The sequence below is a fragment of the Galeopterus variegatus genome, unplaced genomic scaffold, assembly GCF_000696425.1.
Source record: "Galeopterus variegatus unplaced genomic scaffold, G_variegatus-3.0.2 Scaffold4070, whole genome shotgun sequence".
NCBI classification, from domain to species: Eukaryota; Metazoa; Chordata; class Mammalia; order Dermoptera; family Cynocephalidae; genus Galeopterus; species Galeopterus variegatus.
The window spans coordinates 49,736-68,291 of record NW_007730181.1 but is presented as its reverse complement, the minus strand read 5'-3'; the positions used below and the strand labels follow the sequence as shown (position 1 = coordinate 68,291).

The 18,556-nt window shown below is 38.1% G+C and overlaps 1 protein-coding gene across 1 annotated transcript in view; it reads left to right on the top strand.

Moving 5' to 3' along the window:
• The window catches only part of LOC103602249 (EGF-like and EMI domain-containing protein 1), a 129,400-nt gene extending 117,422 nt beyond the window's left edge, over positions 1-11,978 (top strand). The window contains 3 exon segments of the mRNA XM_008586659.1: positions 3,549-3,693; positions 7,061-7,195; positions 10,902-11,978. Of these exon segments, the coding sequence (XP_008584881.1) occupies positions 3,549-3,693; positions 7,061-7,195; positions 10,902-10,945 (324 nt within the window). The 3' untranslated portion in view covers positions 10,946-11,978.
• The last annotated feature ends 6,578 nt before the right edge of the window (positions 11,979-18,556 follow it).

Genomic DNA, 18,556 nt, shown 5'->3' with positions numbered 1-18,556 from the left:
GGGAGCGGGCAAGGTGGCGCCCTAGGGAGAGGGCGGGGGTTGGGAGCGTGGCGGCGCTCCCGCTGAGGGTTCGGATCCCATATAGAGACCAGTCTGCTCACTGGTTGAGCGCGGTGCGGGCGCGACACCAAGGGTTGCGATCCCATTGCCGGTCATGAAAAAAGACAAAAAGGGAAAAAAATAAATAAATAAAAATCCCTATAAACTGCAATAAGTGGAAGTAACAAATCATCCATCACCTGTATTTTTAAGAGTACGAACTCTTTAAATGCAGCAAGAGAAATAAAAAACAACATTCATCAGGGATCTGGAAAGTAGATTTTCCCACTGAGTAGATCTTCTAGCCCAATATGTTTACTGGTCTGTAATAAAAATATCTACTTTGATTTCTTAGAGATTTCTCCAAGTAATTATAGTGAAGCAATTTAAAAATTACTACATATTATTTAATTTTTATAGCACATTTTTAGAACCCCATTTCTTCTGGAAAAAAATTCCTATTGAAATAATTTATTATTGTGTGACTCAATCCAGGGAGAAGGGAAGATAGGAATATTTTCATATGATACAAAATGGTTTAGGACATGGAAGGAAAGATTTATGACTTCTTTTAAATCATCCAGCTATGGTTTTGAGCATGTTTGTTTTAATTTTTTTTCCCCAGGATATTTGTTCTGTTTGATGCTAATGACGTATTTGGCAAATTCCTGTACTGTACGATATATTCTACTTTGTGGGAGAGTGTCAAATAATAGTGTTGGTTTGCCTATGTTGATGATTTGCTGTAATTCAGACATAGTGCAAACAATTTAAACTTTCTTAGCTTCATTTTATAGGTATATTTTTTTAAATGCCCCTTCTGTGATTGCTGTAAGAATTTAAAGACTAACAAAATATAAATTAACAATATGGGCCTCAACAAATGTTCAATGCCAATCTCTTTCCCTTTCTTTTGTATTCCTCTTTCCTTTCCCTTTCATAGTAGACTATGGCTTGAAAGCAAAGAAAAAGGTGGATAAGAAGCCAGGTTCCACAGTTCCATATTAACCTCTGGAATGTGGGGGTCATGGGGCGAGGTTGGTGAACGGAGGAGATGATATAAATGTACTTTCACAGTATTTAACCTATTATGATAAAATGCAATTAAAATGATTACTGAAATTATCTCAACAGCTGTATTTACTCAAGTTAAAAAAGTCAGGGACATTTTCTCAATTTATTTATTTTTTTACTGAAACACTCAATACTTCAAAAAATACCAAGAAGCCAAACAGTTGTCTGCTGGACGTTATCAATCTCTGGCAATGCAAAATACCTTGAGAACCTCAAGAGAACCATAGCTGGTTAAAAATACATACCTTTTTCTCCCCCTGCCTTTTCTTTCCATTTTTCAAAATAGAAGATGCAGTTTGTTTCTTATTACAGTTGGTTAGAGTTGCATAGCAAAGATGTTAGGGTAGCTTTGAAAATGTGAAGGTTAGAGTCTAAGGAGCAAGGTAAATTTTGCATTTGGATCTCATTTGCAATTCCTTCAGTCATCATTATTTTATCTAGCTATATCAGTAATTCCCTCAGGAATGATGATGCCGTCCAAAGTAGGATCATGCTAGAGATTTTCCCTGGGTCTGCAAACTACTGAGATTGTAATTACTTGGTATCCATCCTAATGGAATGATAAGCTTTTTTTCCTTTTGTATCACAAAAAGTATGTGACACTGTGTGTTCATCTTCTCTATTGTCTTCACAGCTTGTTCTCCAGAGACCCACGGGAAAGAGTGTGGCAGCCTCCATGACTGTGAGAACGGAGGCACCGTGATCCTCTGACAGGGCAGTGCCAGTGCCCCCCAGGGGTTCATGGGAAAACATGTGAAGATGGTAGGAAGGCTGGTGCAAGTCATACTTGGTATCCATCCTAATGGAATGATAAGCTTTTTTTCCTTTTGTATCACAAAAAGTATGTTACACTGTGTGTTCATCTTCTCTATTGTCTTCACAGCTTGTTCTCCAGAGACCCACGGGAAAGAGTGTGGCAGCCTCCATGACTGTGAGGACGGAGGCACCGTGATCCTCTGACAGGGCAGTGCCAGTGCCCCCCAGGGGTTCATGAGAAAACATGTGAAGATGGTAGGAAGGCTGGTGCCAGTCACAAGATGGTAGGAAGGCTGGTGCAAGTCATGTGGGGCAACTCTAAGCTCCTGAGGTTTCTAGTGGGAAATAAACTAAGTGAAAGTTGCATCTGTATTTTTCAAGGTGGCCTTTTCTAAAGAAGTAAAAGGCCGTGTCTATATATACAAGAGTACAATTGTTTTGACTTATGATGTGTGGAACAACAAAATAAGCGATGCTTAAATCTCCTACTGTGACCTAAGCAGGATGAATTCTGACACAGAGAAAGGCTTTTTCTTCTGCGACTTTTGTCGAGTTTGTGTATGCAGATTTGGATGTAAAAGCTGGGGAGAATTTGTTCGCTCTGCATAACAGCAGGGGGATAAAACGGAGCTCCTTGGGCAAACCAGGAGGGAGAGAGATGAAAATCAGAGAAGGAGAGGAGAGGAAGGAGAGAAGAAAAGAAATGATGGATGAAAAATCTCACAAAATACCGACGAGTATTGTGTATGGATTTTTCACAGAAACCAGTGAAGAGGGCACATTTGTTACCTGGACTGATAACACACAAGAACAGAAACTGCTTGTATAGGGATAAGAGCTAAAGGCAGAGAGTCAATGAGGATATAAATCTCCAGGGATTGCCAGAAATCATGGGGAGTTGATTAGATTCTCACAGTCCACCGAACTGGGGAGATAGAAACAAAGTTTACTTTGTTTTCTGAGATGCAGGAAAGCCCCTGCTGGCATCCCAGTTACTTATCCCTTGAGCAGTCTGTTTATTTATTAAAAATATATATTAAATGGATACAAGGAATGGTGCCAGGCATTAGGATGTGATAACTGAAAAGAAATCATGATGCTCCACGTCCTTCCATGAGGAACTTGCAGTCTTGTTCAAGACAAACATATGTTACAAATGTTGGTAGGTGTTACCAATTAAATATTAATGTGTAGTTAAAGGTGAGATCACGAGGACAATGCAGACTCTGTGAGCCAGGGCAAGACTTCTGGAGATGTGACACTTAAACAGAAGCCTGAAGAACGAGGACAGATGAGACAGGGGAAGAGTGAGGGATGAGCATTCCAGACTAAGAGGCCACATGCTGCCAGACTGAAGTGGGAGGCGTGGGATGCACTGTGGGACCTGCAGAGGCCAGCGTGGCCGAGCAAAGGCAGCCAGGGAGACAGCAGTGCAATGGGATGTCAGCCCATGCAGGGGCTCGGAATCTAGTTAAGCTTGGGGGTTTGGACCTGACAGCAATGACAAGTCATTTTAGGATTTTAAGCTGAGGATGCAGAATCCTATTTGTGGTTTACAAAAGATCTCTCTAGCCTTCAGTTTAACCACGTTGGAAACATCTTGCTTTTCTCAACCTCCTTACTTCGTATAATGACAGCTCTAGTAAGTTTTGCATGTGGGTTAACATTTCCTGTGCTTGTCTTACCATCCTCCAGGATGCCCAAAAGGGTTCTTTGGGAAGAACTGCAAGAGGAAATGTAACTGCATCAACAGTGGCTATTGTCACAAGATGTATGGAGCCTGTATGTGTGAGCCGGGGCGCTATGGGAGGTTTTGTCATCTGAGTAGGTCACAGGCTCTGAATTTGCTCTTTGTGTGAAGTATGAAGGCTCAGAAAAGTACAGAGAATATGTTAGACAAAGGAAGAGTAAAAAACATAATTTATATAGTTACATATATATGACAATTATATTCTAGTATTTAGCCTGTTTAAAAGATAGAATCTAAATTTTGATGAATGGAAGAAAAATATTTCTAATTTTTGTACATTATTTTTCTATTAGTGTTTACCTTAATTATTGAGAGAGAGGATTGTTAATAGTTTACTTATGAGTAAAAGGATATTTGACACTTTACAAGAGTTGAATATCAAGGGCCCAGAGTAAGTCTCTTTTATTTCTGGGTATCATTCCCTAAAATTTCTAAAACAGGTTTTTCATTTTTCATTTTGACTATCAATCACATTTAGCAAAAAATGAAAGAAAACACGATCACCAATAAATACTTGAGTACGTAGTAACTTAGATTTTCTACCGACAAGATAACCTGGATGCTCACCATCCCCACCTGGAAGCTGTGTGCAGGTGTCTGTGAGCCTGAGATGATGTCTGCCCTGCTCCTCTACCTAGTCCACGTCTTCTCTTTGGGTTGAAGGACTAGTTTCTCTGAAAATCTTTCCTGAGTAAACTTCAGTGTCTTAATCTGTTTGAGCTGCTACAACAAAATACCATAAACTGTAGCTTATAAACAACAAATATTTATTTCTCACAGTTCTGGAGACTGGGAAATCCAAGATCAAAGTCCCAGCAGATTTGGTGTCTGCTGAGAGCCCATTTTCTGGCTCATGCATGGTACCTTTTTGCTGTGTCCTCACATGGTAAAAAGGGCTAGGCAGCTCTCTGGGGTCTCTTTTATAAGGGCACAAATATTCAGATCATAGCATTCAGTAATACCGTGTCCATCTCTTAAAAATGGACACCTTTTAGAGTCTTATATTGTGTGTTTAGCTGAATATCTATGGCTCTTATTCTGTTTTATAAAAGGTGTGCCCTTAGACAAGAGAGAAGAAATTAGAAATACTCCAATAAGAAAGCCAGTGAAGCAGTATAGAAAACTGAACCTGGGTCATAAGGAAAGGTAAGGCTTAGGTCAGCAAAATAGAAGAGAAGGGAGGAAGGTGTGAGTAAATGTGATGGAGGTGCAGATGGTGTGTTCCAGAATGTCCTACACCTCTTAGAACATGCCAAGGGAAGAAGGCTGACCTAGAAACAAAGATAGTATCATTTCTATTGTTCTCTAGTGTAAAAAGAGACATCCCATTTTTAGTATTAACTTTTTTTTAAAAGGTAATATCAGATGTTTAGGCCAAAAAAAAAAAAAAAAAAATTCCCCCCAAACAAAAACTTACATCATAATTCATCTGGTCAAAAATTTTAAAAGCTTCTATTGTTCTCTAGTGTAAAAAGAGACATCCCATTTTTAGTATTAACTTTTTTTTAAAAGGTAATATCAGATGTTTAGGCCAAAAAAAAAAAAAAAAAAATTCCCCCCAAACAAAAAACTTACATCATAATTCATCTGGTCAAAAATTTTAAAAGCTAACTTTTCAGAAACATGAAAAGTTAAAGTTTTTAGAGTTTAATAATATCAGCAATGCAGATTTTTATTTATTTGCATGCTGTGAGGAGTTGAGGCACAGGAGAAATTCAGCAAACAGACTTGGTGGTGGTGAGCATTTTGAATATGACCATCTTTAGGAAGAACATATACATTCCAGTTCTTTGGGATCCCCTTATTGCTTGGACTCAAGGCTGTATCTATTAATGTCACTTGCCTGACCCTGAGACACTTGAATTTGCAACTCTGTATTAGTTTTCTAGGGCCGACTAAATAAAGTATCACAAACTGAGTAGCATAAACAAAAGAAATTTATTGTCTCACAGTTGTGGAGGCTAACAGTTCAAGATCAAGTGTCCACAGGCCCTCTGAAGATGCTCGGGAAGGATCTGTTCCGGGCCTCTCTCTAGTTTCTGGTGGTTCCTTGACTTGTGGCAGTATAACTCCAATCTTCACAGTACAGGTGTTCTCCATGTATGCATGTCTCTCTGTACAAATTTCCCCTGTTTGTGAGGACATCAGTCATATTGGATTAGAGGTTCATTCTATTCCAGTATGACCTCATCATAACTCAACTAATTACATCTGCAATGACTCAATTTCTAAATAAGATCACATTCTGAGATACTGGGGGATAGGACTTCAATATATGAATTTTGGGTGGACACATTTCAATGCATAAGAAATGATGGATGAAAGTCTTGCAAAATATCAGTGAGTACTGTGTATGGATTTTTCGTGGAAACCCGTGAAGAGGCCACATTTCTTACCTGGCAACTGCAACTATGATCTCCCCATATCGTGGCATCAGAACCGCCACTTTGAATGATCTCTTCTAATGTCCCTTTCATCCACCAGAAAGTCGAGTGATTTGTTTTGTTTTCTCTAAGCACCTTTCTACAGCAAAGTCTATATGTGCATACAATACAATTACCTTGAACCTGGAGGGCACTCGAAGGCTCTTTCATTTAAGTCCCTTGGACAACTGTAATGGGAAAGAAAAAAAAACATGTCAGAGTTATATTTTCAAAATGAAATTGAATTACTGAAAGTGTCTCTTCAAAGAGAGAACGAAGGGTATGTTTTCCGAGGGCACTCGAAGGCTCTTTCATTTAAGTCCCTTGGACAACTGTAATGGGAAAGAAAAAAAACATGTCAGAGTTATATTTTCAAAATGAAATTGAATTACTGAAAGTGTCTCTTCAAAGAGAGAACGAAGGGTATGTTTTCCGTAATGCAAAGGTGGGACTTTTCCATGTTAGAATTCCTGTGCTGACCACCATCCCCAAAATCAGTGGCACAGGGAATAACAAAGGGAAGGCAAGCACCGTTTGCCAAAGATTTGGCCTAGATAATGCTGCTGTCACAATGAAAGCTTTGTGTTATCCACATGTTGTAAAATTATTTCCAATTATATATAAGTAAAGGGAGTAAAAACAATGATAAACACTCACATAAATGCTTGTCCATCATCTCTGTGCTGTGGAAGATGAATATGGGGACTGGCAGGGCTTAGCAGTCCTCAGAGAATATTAACTATGGGCACCAATGGAGCACATTGAGAAGCAATTTCTCTCCCGGAAGCACCAGAGCCATTTAAGTAGTTCAGCCTTCACTGTTCACGTCCAGTTGCCAAAAAGCAAATGAATTGCCTTGTTTGAAAGACATTTGTTTTCTTATTTTTTTTGGCAGTCAGGATGATCCCCTTGTTTTACCCATAATCAGGCCCCACAGAACTACATATCTGTGCACTAACAATTTAAAATAAACAAAGCATGGTTTTCAGATGACCAGTTTGCTTCAATCTGCTTGCAGACTGCCCCAAGGGGGCCAACGGAGCTGGCTGCTCTTCAGAATGCCAGTGTGTAGAGGAGAGCACCCTGGAAGGCAGTGCCAAAGATGGTAGTTGCACCTGCAAATCTGGTTACCAAGGCAACAGATGCCAGAAAGGTACAATCTGATGATAGATTTTCTTTCTTCTCTAATAATAATGCTCAGCCTTTGTTCAGCATCATATGATCATTAATTAGTTAATCCACACTGTCCGTGGGAGATTGGTAAACTTTATTAATCCCCTATTTACAGGTGAGGAAACTGAGAGACAGGGCAATAGTTATTTAATGTTGTCTTCTTAGCCTCTCCTGTTAGCTGTCCCCTTGCTACACTGAGCGAGGAAGAAAGACCACAATGCAGAGAATCTTACCCTAAAGAGAGTAGAGCTGGAAAACCACTTCCTTGATTTGAATTAATCAACCGAGGGCACTGCTGGCTTCCAGAATTACCGAATCTGGTTTTTTTTTGTATCTAAAGATTGATTATTCAGACAAATACAATTCAAAGATATTTAACCACAGAAAATCTTTGCAAAATTTAAATGGTTATTCGTGAAACCCTTCCTCAAATTTCTATTACATAATTTTAAAAATAAGTCTTTAAGTATTAATTTTTATGAATTGTGGGATTTTAATAATAAGTAACAAATACATATTTATATGTGTGTGTAGATGAATATAAAATTTGGAAAAAGGTATTCCAATATATCAGTAATCACTGGCTCTAGCTTGTGGACTCATGGAATGCTCCTCCCTGGGTATCTACATGGCTCTTTCATGTTGTCAAAAAGTTTCATGTCACCTTTTTCACTGGATCTTATTGGTACCACCCTACTTAAAATTGCAACTTGCTAGTCTCCCTGAACTTTTTTTCTTTTTCTATAGTGCTGGTCATCTTCTAACATACCACTACTCTAATTATTAATATGTCTAATATTTATTGCTTCTTGTTTTCTGCTAGAATCTGAACCCCATGGGGGAAGGATATCTGTAAATTTTGTTCACCCAAGTGTCCCCAGACTCCTAGAACAGTTCTGACACATAGATTCTGCTCAATACATATTTTCTTAATGTATAAATGAGCATGGTTCATTTTTTATTCTTTACACATTTTCCTCATATTATCATGTAATTTGCATTGAACTTTTATTATTTTTTTATTCAGGGGAAATTACCACAAATTTTTTTTTCTTTAACACATAAGAATACTGAGCATATGACAAAGAAAATTATTATAACTAATAGTAAGCTATGATACTTTTTGCCTTTTCAGTGATTCAAAGGGCAATCTTGCTTAAAATGAGGAAATAATGGGTTCGAAAGGAAGCCATTCTACTGTTGGGTCCACTTACAGAGGCAGGCACTGGGATTGAAAGTTGTCATTGATGCTCATGTATCATGTATTTGCTGCTTCCGTTGCCATCTTCAGAGGGTCTGCAGGGCTTTTGTGGAGCTGAGTGAAAAGGGGAGTGTGACATTCCAGGTTGTCCTATGGCTGTGGCACTGGAGCATGAGAGCAGGGATGTCCTTCTAAATTTCATGGTGAGAAGGCTATTTAGGTAACTGGATTGTGGCTTTCTAGGCAATGGGGAAAGGAACTTGGGGAAACGAAAGGTTGACACTACATGAATGTGAATGTGTTTAATATGGTGTGCAAGTGGGTCCTGCACCAATCTTTAAACCTCCTCCTGCTTCAACTGATTTGTAAGCCTAGAGTAGACCCCTTCTCCATGTCCCCACTGCAGAAGTCCTGCCCTGGAAGTCAATGCATGAGGAGACAATACCATATACACACACCTGGTTAAGTTTAATTTATTCTGATAACATTTCCTTAAGGCAGCTGCTGAATATACTTTATTGGAAAATGCTTCTGAGATTCCCACTGTGAAGAAAAATGAGTTGAAAGTATATGTAAATCAGCAAAATAGAGAGGTCACCATAATCTCTGGAAAACATATTATTTTTCAATCAGATAACTTTGTCCAATTTTGATATTTTTGTCTAACCACAAAATGAAATTATGAATCAGACTGGAGTAGGTGAATTGGCTTGCTATGATTGGCAGTTGAAATCAAGGCAAAAAGAGCTCTCCAAGAGTTGTGCATGATAAAAATCAGCCCTGTTGTTTTTCTCTCTCCTTTTAAAAGAGTGAAGTAGCCCAAGTGCTCCTTAGAGCCAGACATATCTTTAAAAATCTTAACTCCAGACCTGTGTCTAGATTGTGGATGAATAGTTAATTAAAGACTGCAAATTGTTTCAATGGCACTAATGAACAGTACTCTCCACAATCAGCACCGGGCCTTATTTAGCTTATCAGCCATGACTCCTAAGAACAGAAGAGCTGGTTTCTACCACTAACCTGAGAAATAGCAAACAAACAAACAAATAAATAAAAATAAAAAAGGAAGCCACCAGTGTCTTTGCCTTGCTTTGATTAGTTTGTAGCCTGGGGTATTTGGGACCCCAGCTGCAGGCAGAGCTCTGAATGCAGAAGACTGTGGACCAGCAAGCCCCTTGAATTCATCTAAGGATGCATATACAATCCTGTGTCATCATAAGAAAGAAAGACTTTTGTTACAGTCGTTCCATGTTGTATGAACTTCAAATTTGTAGCTCTGGTGAGTCTGCAAGAGCAGGTGAATGGACTTGAAAGGTGCTCGGTACCTAGTATTGTAGAGTAAGTTGGGTGTAGTGACTGGGAGCACCAGTTTCAGAGGCCAAAAAATCATGATTCAAATCCCAACTTAGCTTTTTATAAGCTTTGTGACACAGTAAGTCATTTAACCTCTCAGAGCCTCCATTTCTTATTAAAATGTAGATAAAGTTGCTCATGTTGTGGAGTTATTTTTATGGAAATATGAGCTAATTTACATAAAGTGCTTGGCTCAGAGTAAGTGATCAACAGATCGGGTATGAATATACTAGAAAATGTAAAAATTCTGTTATTCAAAGACCCTGTCCAGAACAAGAAGATACTTCCCAGCCTGACTTTGTTTGATGTAACTTTCCACAATTGTCACAAATGCAGGAAAGTTTCCCCGTTTTCCCTGTTTAAAAGAATGCTTTCCACCAGGTTTCTTATTGCTGTGGTTTTAATGGTAGAACATATGCTGAAACTTCTGAGCCCTCAGTAGTCTCTGCAGCATCACCTGTCTTTTTCTAGTTCAGAGGGCATTTGACAAAGCAGCATGCAATTTCTCTTTGCCCACCTTATGCCTTGTACGTTCTTATACAATACACAATTTGCAAACTTCCAGCATGATTATTCTGGCTTATGAAAGAAGCAAAGACTTGGAGAACAGGATTTGGGCAACCATTTGAGAGCAACATTCTGAGCACCATGCCTCCTGAGCTTCCTTTACAAATTACATCTCATTTTCACGTTTTGTTCTGTGCAACTGCCTCCAAAGATGTATATCAAAATTGCTTCCATTGTTACTGTCTGAAAAACCATATTTTCAGCAAAAAGCCAACCTCTGTATCTGTGTTTCCAAAGTGACACGATATAGCATCTTGTTGATTTCTTCAGGGAATATTTTTGGAAGTGCTATAAATGTCTGAAAAACCATATTTTCAGCAAAAAGCCAACCTCTGTATCTGTGTTTCCAAAGTGACAAGATATAGCATCTTGTTGATTTCTTCAGGGAATATTTTTGGAAGTGCTATAAATCCTTAGAGGCTACTAGTATGTTTCTTTCTTTGCAGCTCAGTCATACACACACACACACTTTTCCAATTTGCTTAGGCAGCAGTAGAAATCTGGGATCATCTTGAGACTTATTACAAGTCTAAGCTCCTTTCTTTCTCTCTTTTTACTTTGCAAGCCTGCCCTGATGGCCTCTGGGGACCAGAGTGCCAATTCTCCTGAGCACCCTGTGAGAATGGAGGTCAGTGCAACAAAAAAACTGGGAACTGTGATTGTGCTCCTGGTTACATAGGAAAATCCTGTACCATACGTAAGTCATAAACCTAGACAGGATAACCAAAAAGGGCAATAAAACTGTTAGCTTTATAAATGCTCTTTTTTGTTTGTTTTTTCTAACTGCTGTACAAGATACTGTTGTGTTAGAGTCCATGTTTTAACTATGGCATAACAAATTATCCCAATACCTCATGGCTTAAAACAATAATTTATCATTTTCTTTATTCTGTGGGTGGATGGGATGGTTGTACTTCTGGTCTCACCTGGGGTCACTCATGTGGCTGCTTCAGCTGGTTAGATCAGCTGGGAACAGACTGGGTTTGGCTGGGCTTTTCAACCCAGGAACCTGGTCTTTCCTCTACATGAGGTTCCCACAGGGTTAGCCTGGACTTCCTCATCAGGGCAGTTACAAGAAAACATTCCAGGAAGGGGTATCCCAAAAGTTTGAGAGGAAAATCTACAATACATCAAAAAGCCTGGCTCAGAAGCCATATGTTATACCTCCGCCACATCTACTGGCAAGCTGCGTTCAAGGGGAGGAGAATGAGACTCTACCTCCTGATGGGAAAAGAAGCAGAATCTCGTTGCAAAAGACCTGCAAGCTGGGAGATATGGTTGCAGCTATTTTGGGAACCAATCTACCATAGTATGCTATTTAAAGTTCTACTGAAAGGCACTTTAAGAACCTGCTAGACTGGAATTATCATTCTTGTCAGAATGGGAGCAGATTATAGACTGATAAAAGTGATTAGCTAAATTGAACCTGTTTCAAAGAGCCAGTAGAACTACCATCCTGCTCTGTCCTCTTGTGGCCGTGATTCTTGCGTAAGCCGTGTTCACCCTGCCTGTTTCCCCTTCTCTACACCATCACAGTGAAACAGGGTGACTTGAGAACTTGAAGAAAGCTGTGGGCTGGATGGTAATACCAGTATTGTTTACATGACTATTTGAAATTGTCTAATAAAAGTTAGCAAAAGTCTGTTGTTTATGATCACCTATCATTTTATAAGGTCTGAACAATGTTCTGAATTAACTTTCAATACTTAAGACTTTCCATAAACCAACCAACAAATAAAACCAGAGTCATAAACTGTAAATATAAAATGTAGCACCAGGATAGTATTTAGCACTTAATCATCTGATCATTTTGGGAAATACCTTACTGTCCCTAAGGATAACCCTCAAGCGAAAATGATAGGACAAGGTCTTTGACAATTTTTCTGTATATAACTAGGTAGTTTTTTATTTTAGGACTGTCATTCTGGCACTGTTGACAAGCATTTCAAACAGTATAAAAGTTTGGAGCAGCAGCTGGCTATCCATAACCCACTTGTTTATTAAAAAAAAAAAAAAAAAAAAAAAAAAAAACAGAAAAACTTAAAGGTAAGAATTTACATATTCAAAAGGTAGTTACTTGCTATTTCCACAGTGAAGTGACATTTTCTCTTGTCTAACTCAACATTAATGGAATAATTATTAAGCAGATAGTGATAAAGTTTGCCCTGTTCCAATTGCCAGGTGATATAAATAGACTATTTAAAAACAAATGAAGAGAAAGATAAATGGCTCATTCTTTAAAATATTAATTTTAATAGTTATAGTACAATTCTTCCATTCTAGGATTTCAAACCCCAGGAGAATATTTTATGACAGTCTTGAGATTTTTGGTGATAAGCTATACTATTTAGATTTTAATAGCAACCTGATTATGATGTACGTATTGAATGGAATAGGAAAAAATAATCCCTGATTCCTAGTCCAGTTCAATTTCAGTGTTACATGCTATTATCTGATTTTATACACAGACACAAACACAAATTATATAATCACCATAATAAGATATTTAGGAAAATGAATGGAACCAAATGATCGGACTCATTAAAAATGCTTCATGCATACTTCACATAGAATGTGTGTGGCATTTAAAAAGGGGCTTGTATTTGAAGAAAAGCATACACATCTCTAAATATCCTGATATGGTGCTCACAGAATTTTAAAACCTAGTTACTCTGCATAATGAACTGTAAAAATACTTATAGGCTATCCAAGGTAATGTGTTTTAGAGGCAAGAGAAATCAAAAATCTATTTCTAAAGATATTGACTTTATATAAATCTTATTGTTTGGAAGTTATAAATACAAATACTTGGGGAAATTTTTTTTTTTTTTAAAAAAAGGTTTTATTTCACTGTGTTAGAAAATACTCTGGATTGTTGTAGGTTATTTCATTTTATTTTATCTTATTTTATTTATTTTGAGTTTTGCTTCCTACACAGTGTGTGTGTGGCATGGGGTGAGAGTACAGGGGGGTGGATTCACAGACATTCTCACAGCCTTGATAAAAATGTACCATCTCTGTGAATGACAGTTTAACCTTATGTATCAGGCCTTTTAGCAAATAATAAGAGATGTGGTCCCTGCTTTTTCTTTATCTTAGAATTATTGGTAATAAAAAAAAAGTACTAAATGGAAACAATCTAAATATCCACCAGGAGGAGAATGATTAACCAAATTATATAACCCATCAATGGAATACTCTAAGGCCATTAAGATTCATTTTGGAAGAATGTGTAATGGTCAGGAGAATTGACATTAAATTGACATTAAATGTTGTATATGGAGAATGATCCGAACTTCTAAGAACATGTGTTCATGTATGTATATGGAAAATTGTGGTAGAAAGGAGTTGTTAACAGTGGCCATCTCTACATGGTGGGACTGTGGGCGAATATTTTTTTCCTTTCTGCATTTCTATCTTTTCTATATTTCCTACTGCATTAGTCCGTTTCTGTTGCTTGTAACAAAATACACAGAAGTGGGTATTTTGTAAAGAAAAAAGAATTTATTGCTTAAAGTTTTGGAGGCTAGGAAGTCCAAAGTCCAGGTGGTGAAGGCCGTGGCGGTGGTGACAGTGATGGCAGAGTATCACATTGCAAAAATGCTTTAGCAGAGAGAGCAGAGAGAGAGCAAGAGAGACCAACCTCTGCATGCGCTGCTCTCCTTTTAAAGCTCCCAGACCACGCCCCTGACCGCCGTTATTAATCCATTCACTACTGTGTCCATCAATGGAATACTCTAAGGCCATTAAGATTCATTTTGGAAGAATGTGTAATGGTCAGGAAAATTGACATTAAATTGACATTAAATGTTGTATACAGAGAATGATCCGAACTTCTAAGAACATGTGCTCATGTATGTATATGGAAAATTGTGGTAGAAAGGAGTTGTTAACAGTGGCCATCTCTACAGGGTGGGACTGTGGGCGAATATTTTTTTCCTTTCTGCATTTCTATCTTTTCTATATTTCCTACTGCATTAGTCCGTTTCTGTTGCTTATAACAAAATACACAGAAGTGGGTATGTTGTTAACAAAGTGGGTATTTTCTTAACAAAATACCCAGTTCTGTGTATTTTGTTAAGAAAAAAGAATTTATTGCTTAAAGTTTTGGAGGCTAGGAAGTCCAAAGTCCAGGTGGTGAAGGCCGTGGCGGTGGTGACAGTGATGACCGAGTATCACATTGCAAAAATGCTTTAGCAGAGAGAGCAGAGAGAGAGCAAGAGAGACCAACCTCTGCATGCGCTCTCCTTTTAAAGCTCCCAGACCACGCCCCTGACCGCCGTTATTAATCCATTCACTACTGCAGGGTCCTACAATCCAATCACTTCTTCAAGGTTCCACCTTTCAATTACCATAATAGGATTTGGGACATAATTCAATCCACTACAACTACTTTAATACTTTCCCCTTAAAAATCAGAGGGAAAAAAAGACATCTTTAGATCAATTGTTAACCAAATTGCCAAGTAACATAGCTGTCTGTTCTTACAGTATTGTCTGGTGGCCTTAACTGTTTCCATGGTAGTAAAGATGTTTCTCCTTCAGTCTTATTGAACTGTTGCTATTTTAGCTGAAGACCATTTTCTTCTTTCTCTCCTGTTGTGGATATTGAGCATAACTCACCAGTACTCCCAAACCTCTTACAACACAAACACAACTAAAAGATCATAGTGACATTCCCTCTGAACACTTCCTTTCCCTTTGTTCAGAAATCCCATTTTCTATCCCTTAGTCATTTTATATTACATCTCTGAATATTGCCACATTTTTCATGAGCATTTACAAAATAGGGTCCTTCACTACTGAAGGAAGGAAAATTAGAAAGAATGGGGAAAAGACATGCATAGTCATTTTATATTACATCTCTGAATATTGCCACATTTTTCATGAGCATTTACAAAATAGGATCCTTCACTACTGAAGGAAGGAAAATTAGAAAGAATGGGGAAAAGACATGCAAAGGGAGATACTAATTCCTAATACATCTATGCTTTAAACAGTATTTGATCAAACTCCATGAAAACCATACTGAACACAGGTATAAGGCTTCCTCAGTGGTAAGCTCCTAAAGGTTTAAAGGGCTCTTTGAAATATAAAAACCCTGGGTTGTACCATTTGCCAGTTACCAGGGTGTAATACTCTTACTACGGTGTTTTCAAGCAACCAATGTGATGTCAAACAGCTCTCAAAATACCTGAAAAATTAACAGCCGGCTTTAGCTGGCTTTCCTGAGCTGGCAGTAATGGCTCCAGCATACCACTGGCTGGCAAATATTGTATTCTGAACACACCAAATGATTTCTTAACCTTTACTTTCTTTTTTGATATTAAGATACTATTACTTTTGAGGTGTTCATTTTACATTGCTGTTTCTAAACAGATAACCAGTGTGACCTTTTGGTTGAATTAGCCCACAAATAGTTCCAACCAGCAAAAATATTTGCTACTTAGTCTATCTTATTTTTAAGACAAAAATCAACTGTTTGGCTGAATGAATTCAAGATTTAAAAAAAGACAAGTGTTGAGTTGCTTTATGTGTAAACACAGGCTCCTCAGTCTTTTTTTCTAGAATTCATATAGTTGAAGCATCGGCTGAGATCTAGAGGGACCATTTGCTCCCTTTAACATCTCCCTTTTCAACTTCCCCTACACACCTACCACAAGCCAAGGCTGGCATTTCCTTTATGACACACCTTTGTCAAAAAGATGATAGTTATCTAACGGAAATAGAAGAGTACATGGAAACAAAACAAGCAAACACATAAAAACATTAGAAGAACAATTAAAAGTCTCAAGCATCATCAAACATGAGGAGATGAGGTGCAACAGAATGCTGCTTCTCTGCAACCATTGTAAATCTGATTGTTAAAGTTGCTGTAAAATAAATTGTATTTAAATAATACATCTCCCAGCCTTTCCCACAGTGAGATGCATTTCCCTTACCAATCTGGTTCTCAGCAGGCAGTCCAGTCTGATGAAGTATCAGCAAAATGTCAGCTCCCACAGAGAAGTGTGACAGAGGCAATACTGAAGCAATGACAGGCCTTTCAAAAAGCTATTGTGCAAATTCAGTTTTAAAATAGGGATGTGGTTGAGGACTGATGGGTATGTCATTACCAATGCGCTCATCTCCCCATCATCCGTGGGAATGGGAGGGAGACCTGGTGCAGCTGATATAAAGCCATTAAGTTGAGTGGTGGTAAATCTGGTCTGCAGGAGATTTGTCTTCCTATCTGCATTTTCAAAAAGTTAGTATTCAAATTAGCTGTTATTTTTTAGCACATATCTATCGAAAGGGGACCATGAGTTGCTCTCTTCCCACTTGATCACTTTCCATAGTGCCTCAGTGAGATTGTAAATAAAGAGATCTTGTCATTGCTTTATAACCCTAGTGAGGAAATCAAAACTCCATAGCACGTAAGGCCCATCATCAACCTGCCCCAGCCTAATTTTGGCCACTCCCACATGTACCCCACATAGTTTAGTCATTCCCCCAAGCACCACGTACATTTAAAATGTGGTGCCATTGTTCACTGATCTTCCCTCTGATGAAGTTTTTCTGCCTCTGTTTTTATTGCCTGTTAAAATTCTTCAAGGAATTTTTTTCCCAGTATATGTAAACAAGCCAAAATACTAAATTCCTTTCTTCCATAGCACCACTGATCGTGTTGTATTATAATGAGTTGTCTGTTTGGATATGATTAAGACTATTTATCATTTATTTTTGTACTCCCCACCCCTGGATAAACAAGGGAAGCTCAATAAAGATTTTCTAGACTCAATTAAAAAACATTCTTGACAACTGAGCAAAGAAGTTTGGGATTAAAGTTTCATAGAAATAAGCTCTCAAGCAAAAAAGTCATGTGAAACAGAGATATGGTACTGAAAAATATCCAGTAGCCTACACTTGATAAACTGGGGTGAATTTCTAGTCCTTTTAAGATGGTAAAAGGAGAGAAAAGAAGCTGTAGCTATGTGCTCTGTCCACAGCTTCATTGGTCTCCATTTCTGAAAACACTTTTCAGACGAAACCTTTGGAAAGGATTAGAAGACTCACAACATTGTCTAATGATGAAGTTTTTATGATTCCTTAGCTTTATCTCAAGATTCCAGATTTATTTCCTTTTATACTCACCTCCAACATATGCAATCTTTTTTTTTAATATAAGTTATCTTAGAAAAGTGAATAAATGTCTTTGACTCTTAATGTCTGTGTATAAGTGAAAAGGGTTCAACTAGTTAATAATATATAATATATAATAACATAATTCGATGTGTAGCAAGTAATAATACTATATGGTAAATATAGGCATATGTTGTATAGTGACAATATATTACTCAAATTTTACAACTGCGTACCTACTCTGTATTATTAATATATAATAACATAATTCGATGTGTAGCAAGTAATAATACTATATGGTAAATATAGGCACATGTTGTATAGTGACAATATATTACTCAAATTTTACAACTGCGTACCTACTCTGTATTACACACTGTGCTATGTGTTTTTGATCAGTTTTCTTATTTAATACTCAGAACAACCATCTGAGTTTGGTACTATTTCTATTCCCATCAAAGAGGCTCAATGTAGGAAGACTTAAGTTACTTGTCTGAAGCAATGTAATTAGTAATTGAGGACTGGATAATCAGTAAAGCATACTCACACACCAACATTACATGTCTAGGGCCAGCCCAGTGGCGCACTGCTACAGTGCGCCGCTTGGGAAGCGCGGCGGCGCTCCCGCCGAGGGTTCGGATCCCACATACAGACCGGCCGCTCACTGGCTGAGCGAGGTGCGGGAGCAACACTGAGGGTTGCGATCCCGTTGCCGGTCCCAGTCCGGTGCGGGCGCAACACTGAGGGTTGCGATCCGTTGCCGGTCACGAGAAAAGACAAAAAAAGGGAAAAAAACAAAACAAAACAAAAAAAACATTACATGTCTATAAAATGCAACAACACTTGTTAATATTATAGCTGCCTGATTATAAAATTGAGAAACTATGGAAAATTAAGATTCTATAGAAAACCTAAGTAGTCAAGAAGTTTGATTAAGGTTGATCTTCCTTTGGCCTAACAATTGTAGGTTGCAAAACAAGTGACTGACACAGCCAACAGCATTGGTGAGATGTCAAGCGCCATAATAGCCCATGCTCAATTTAGTGCTAAAGAGAGAATGCTTTTTGTTTGTCTGTATGCAGCATGTCCAACCTATTTG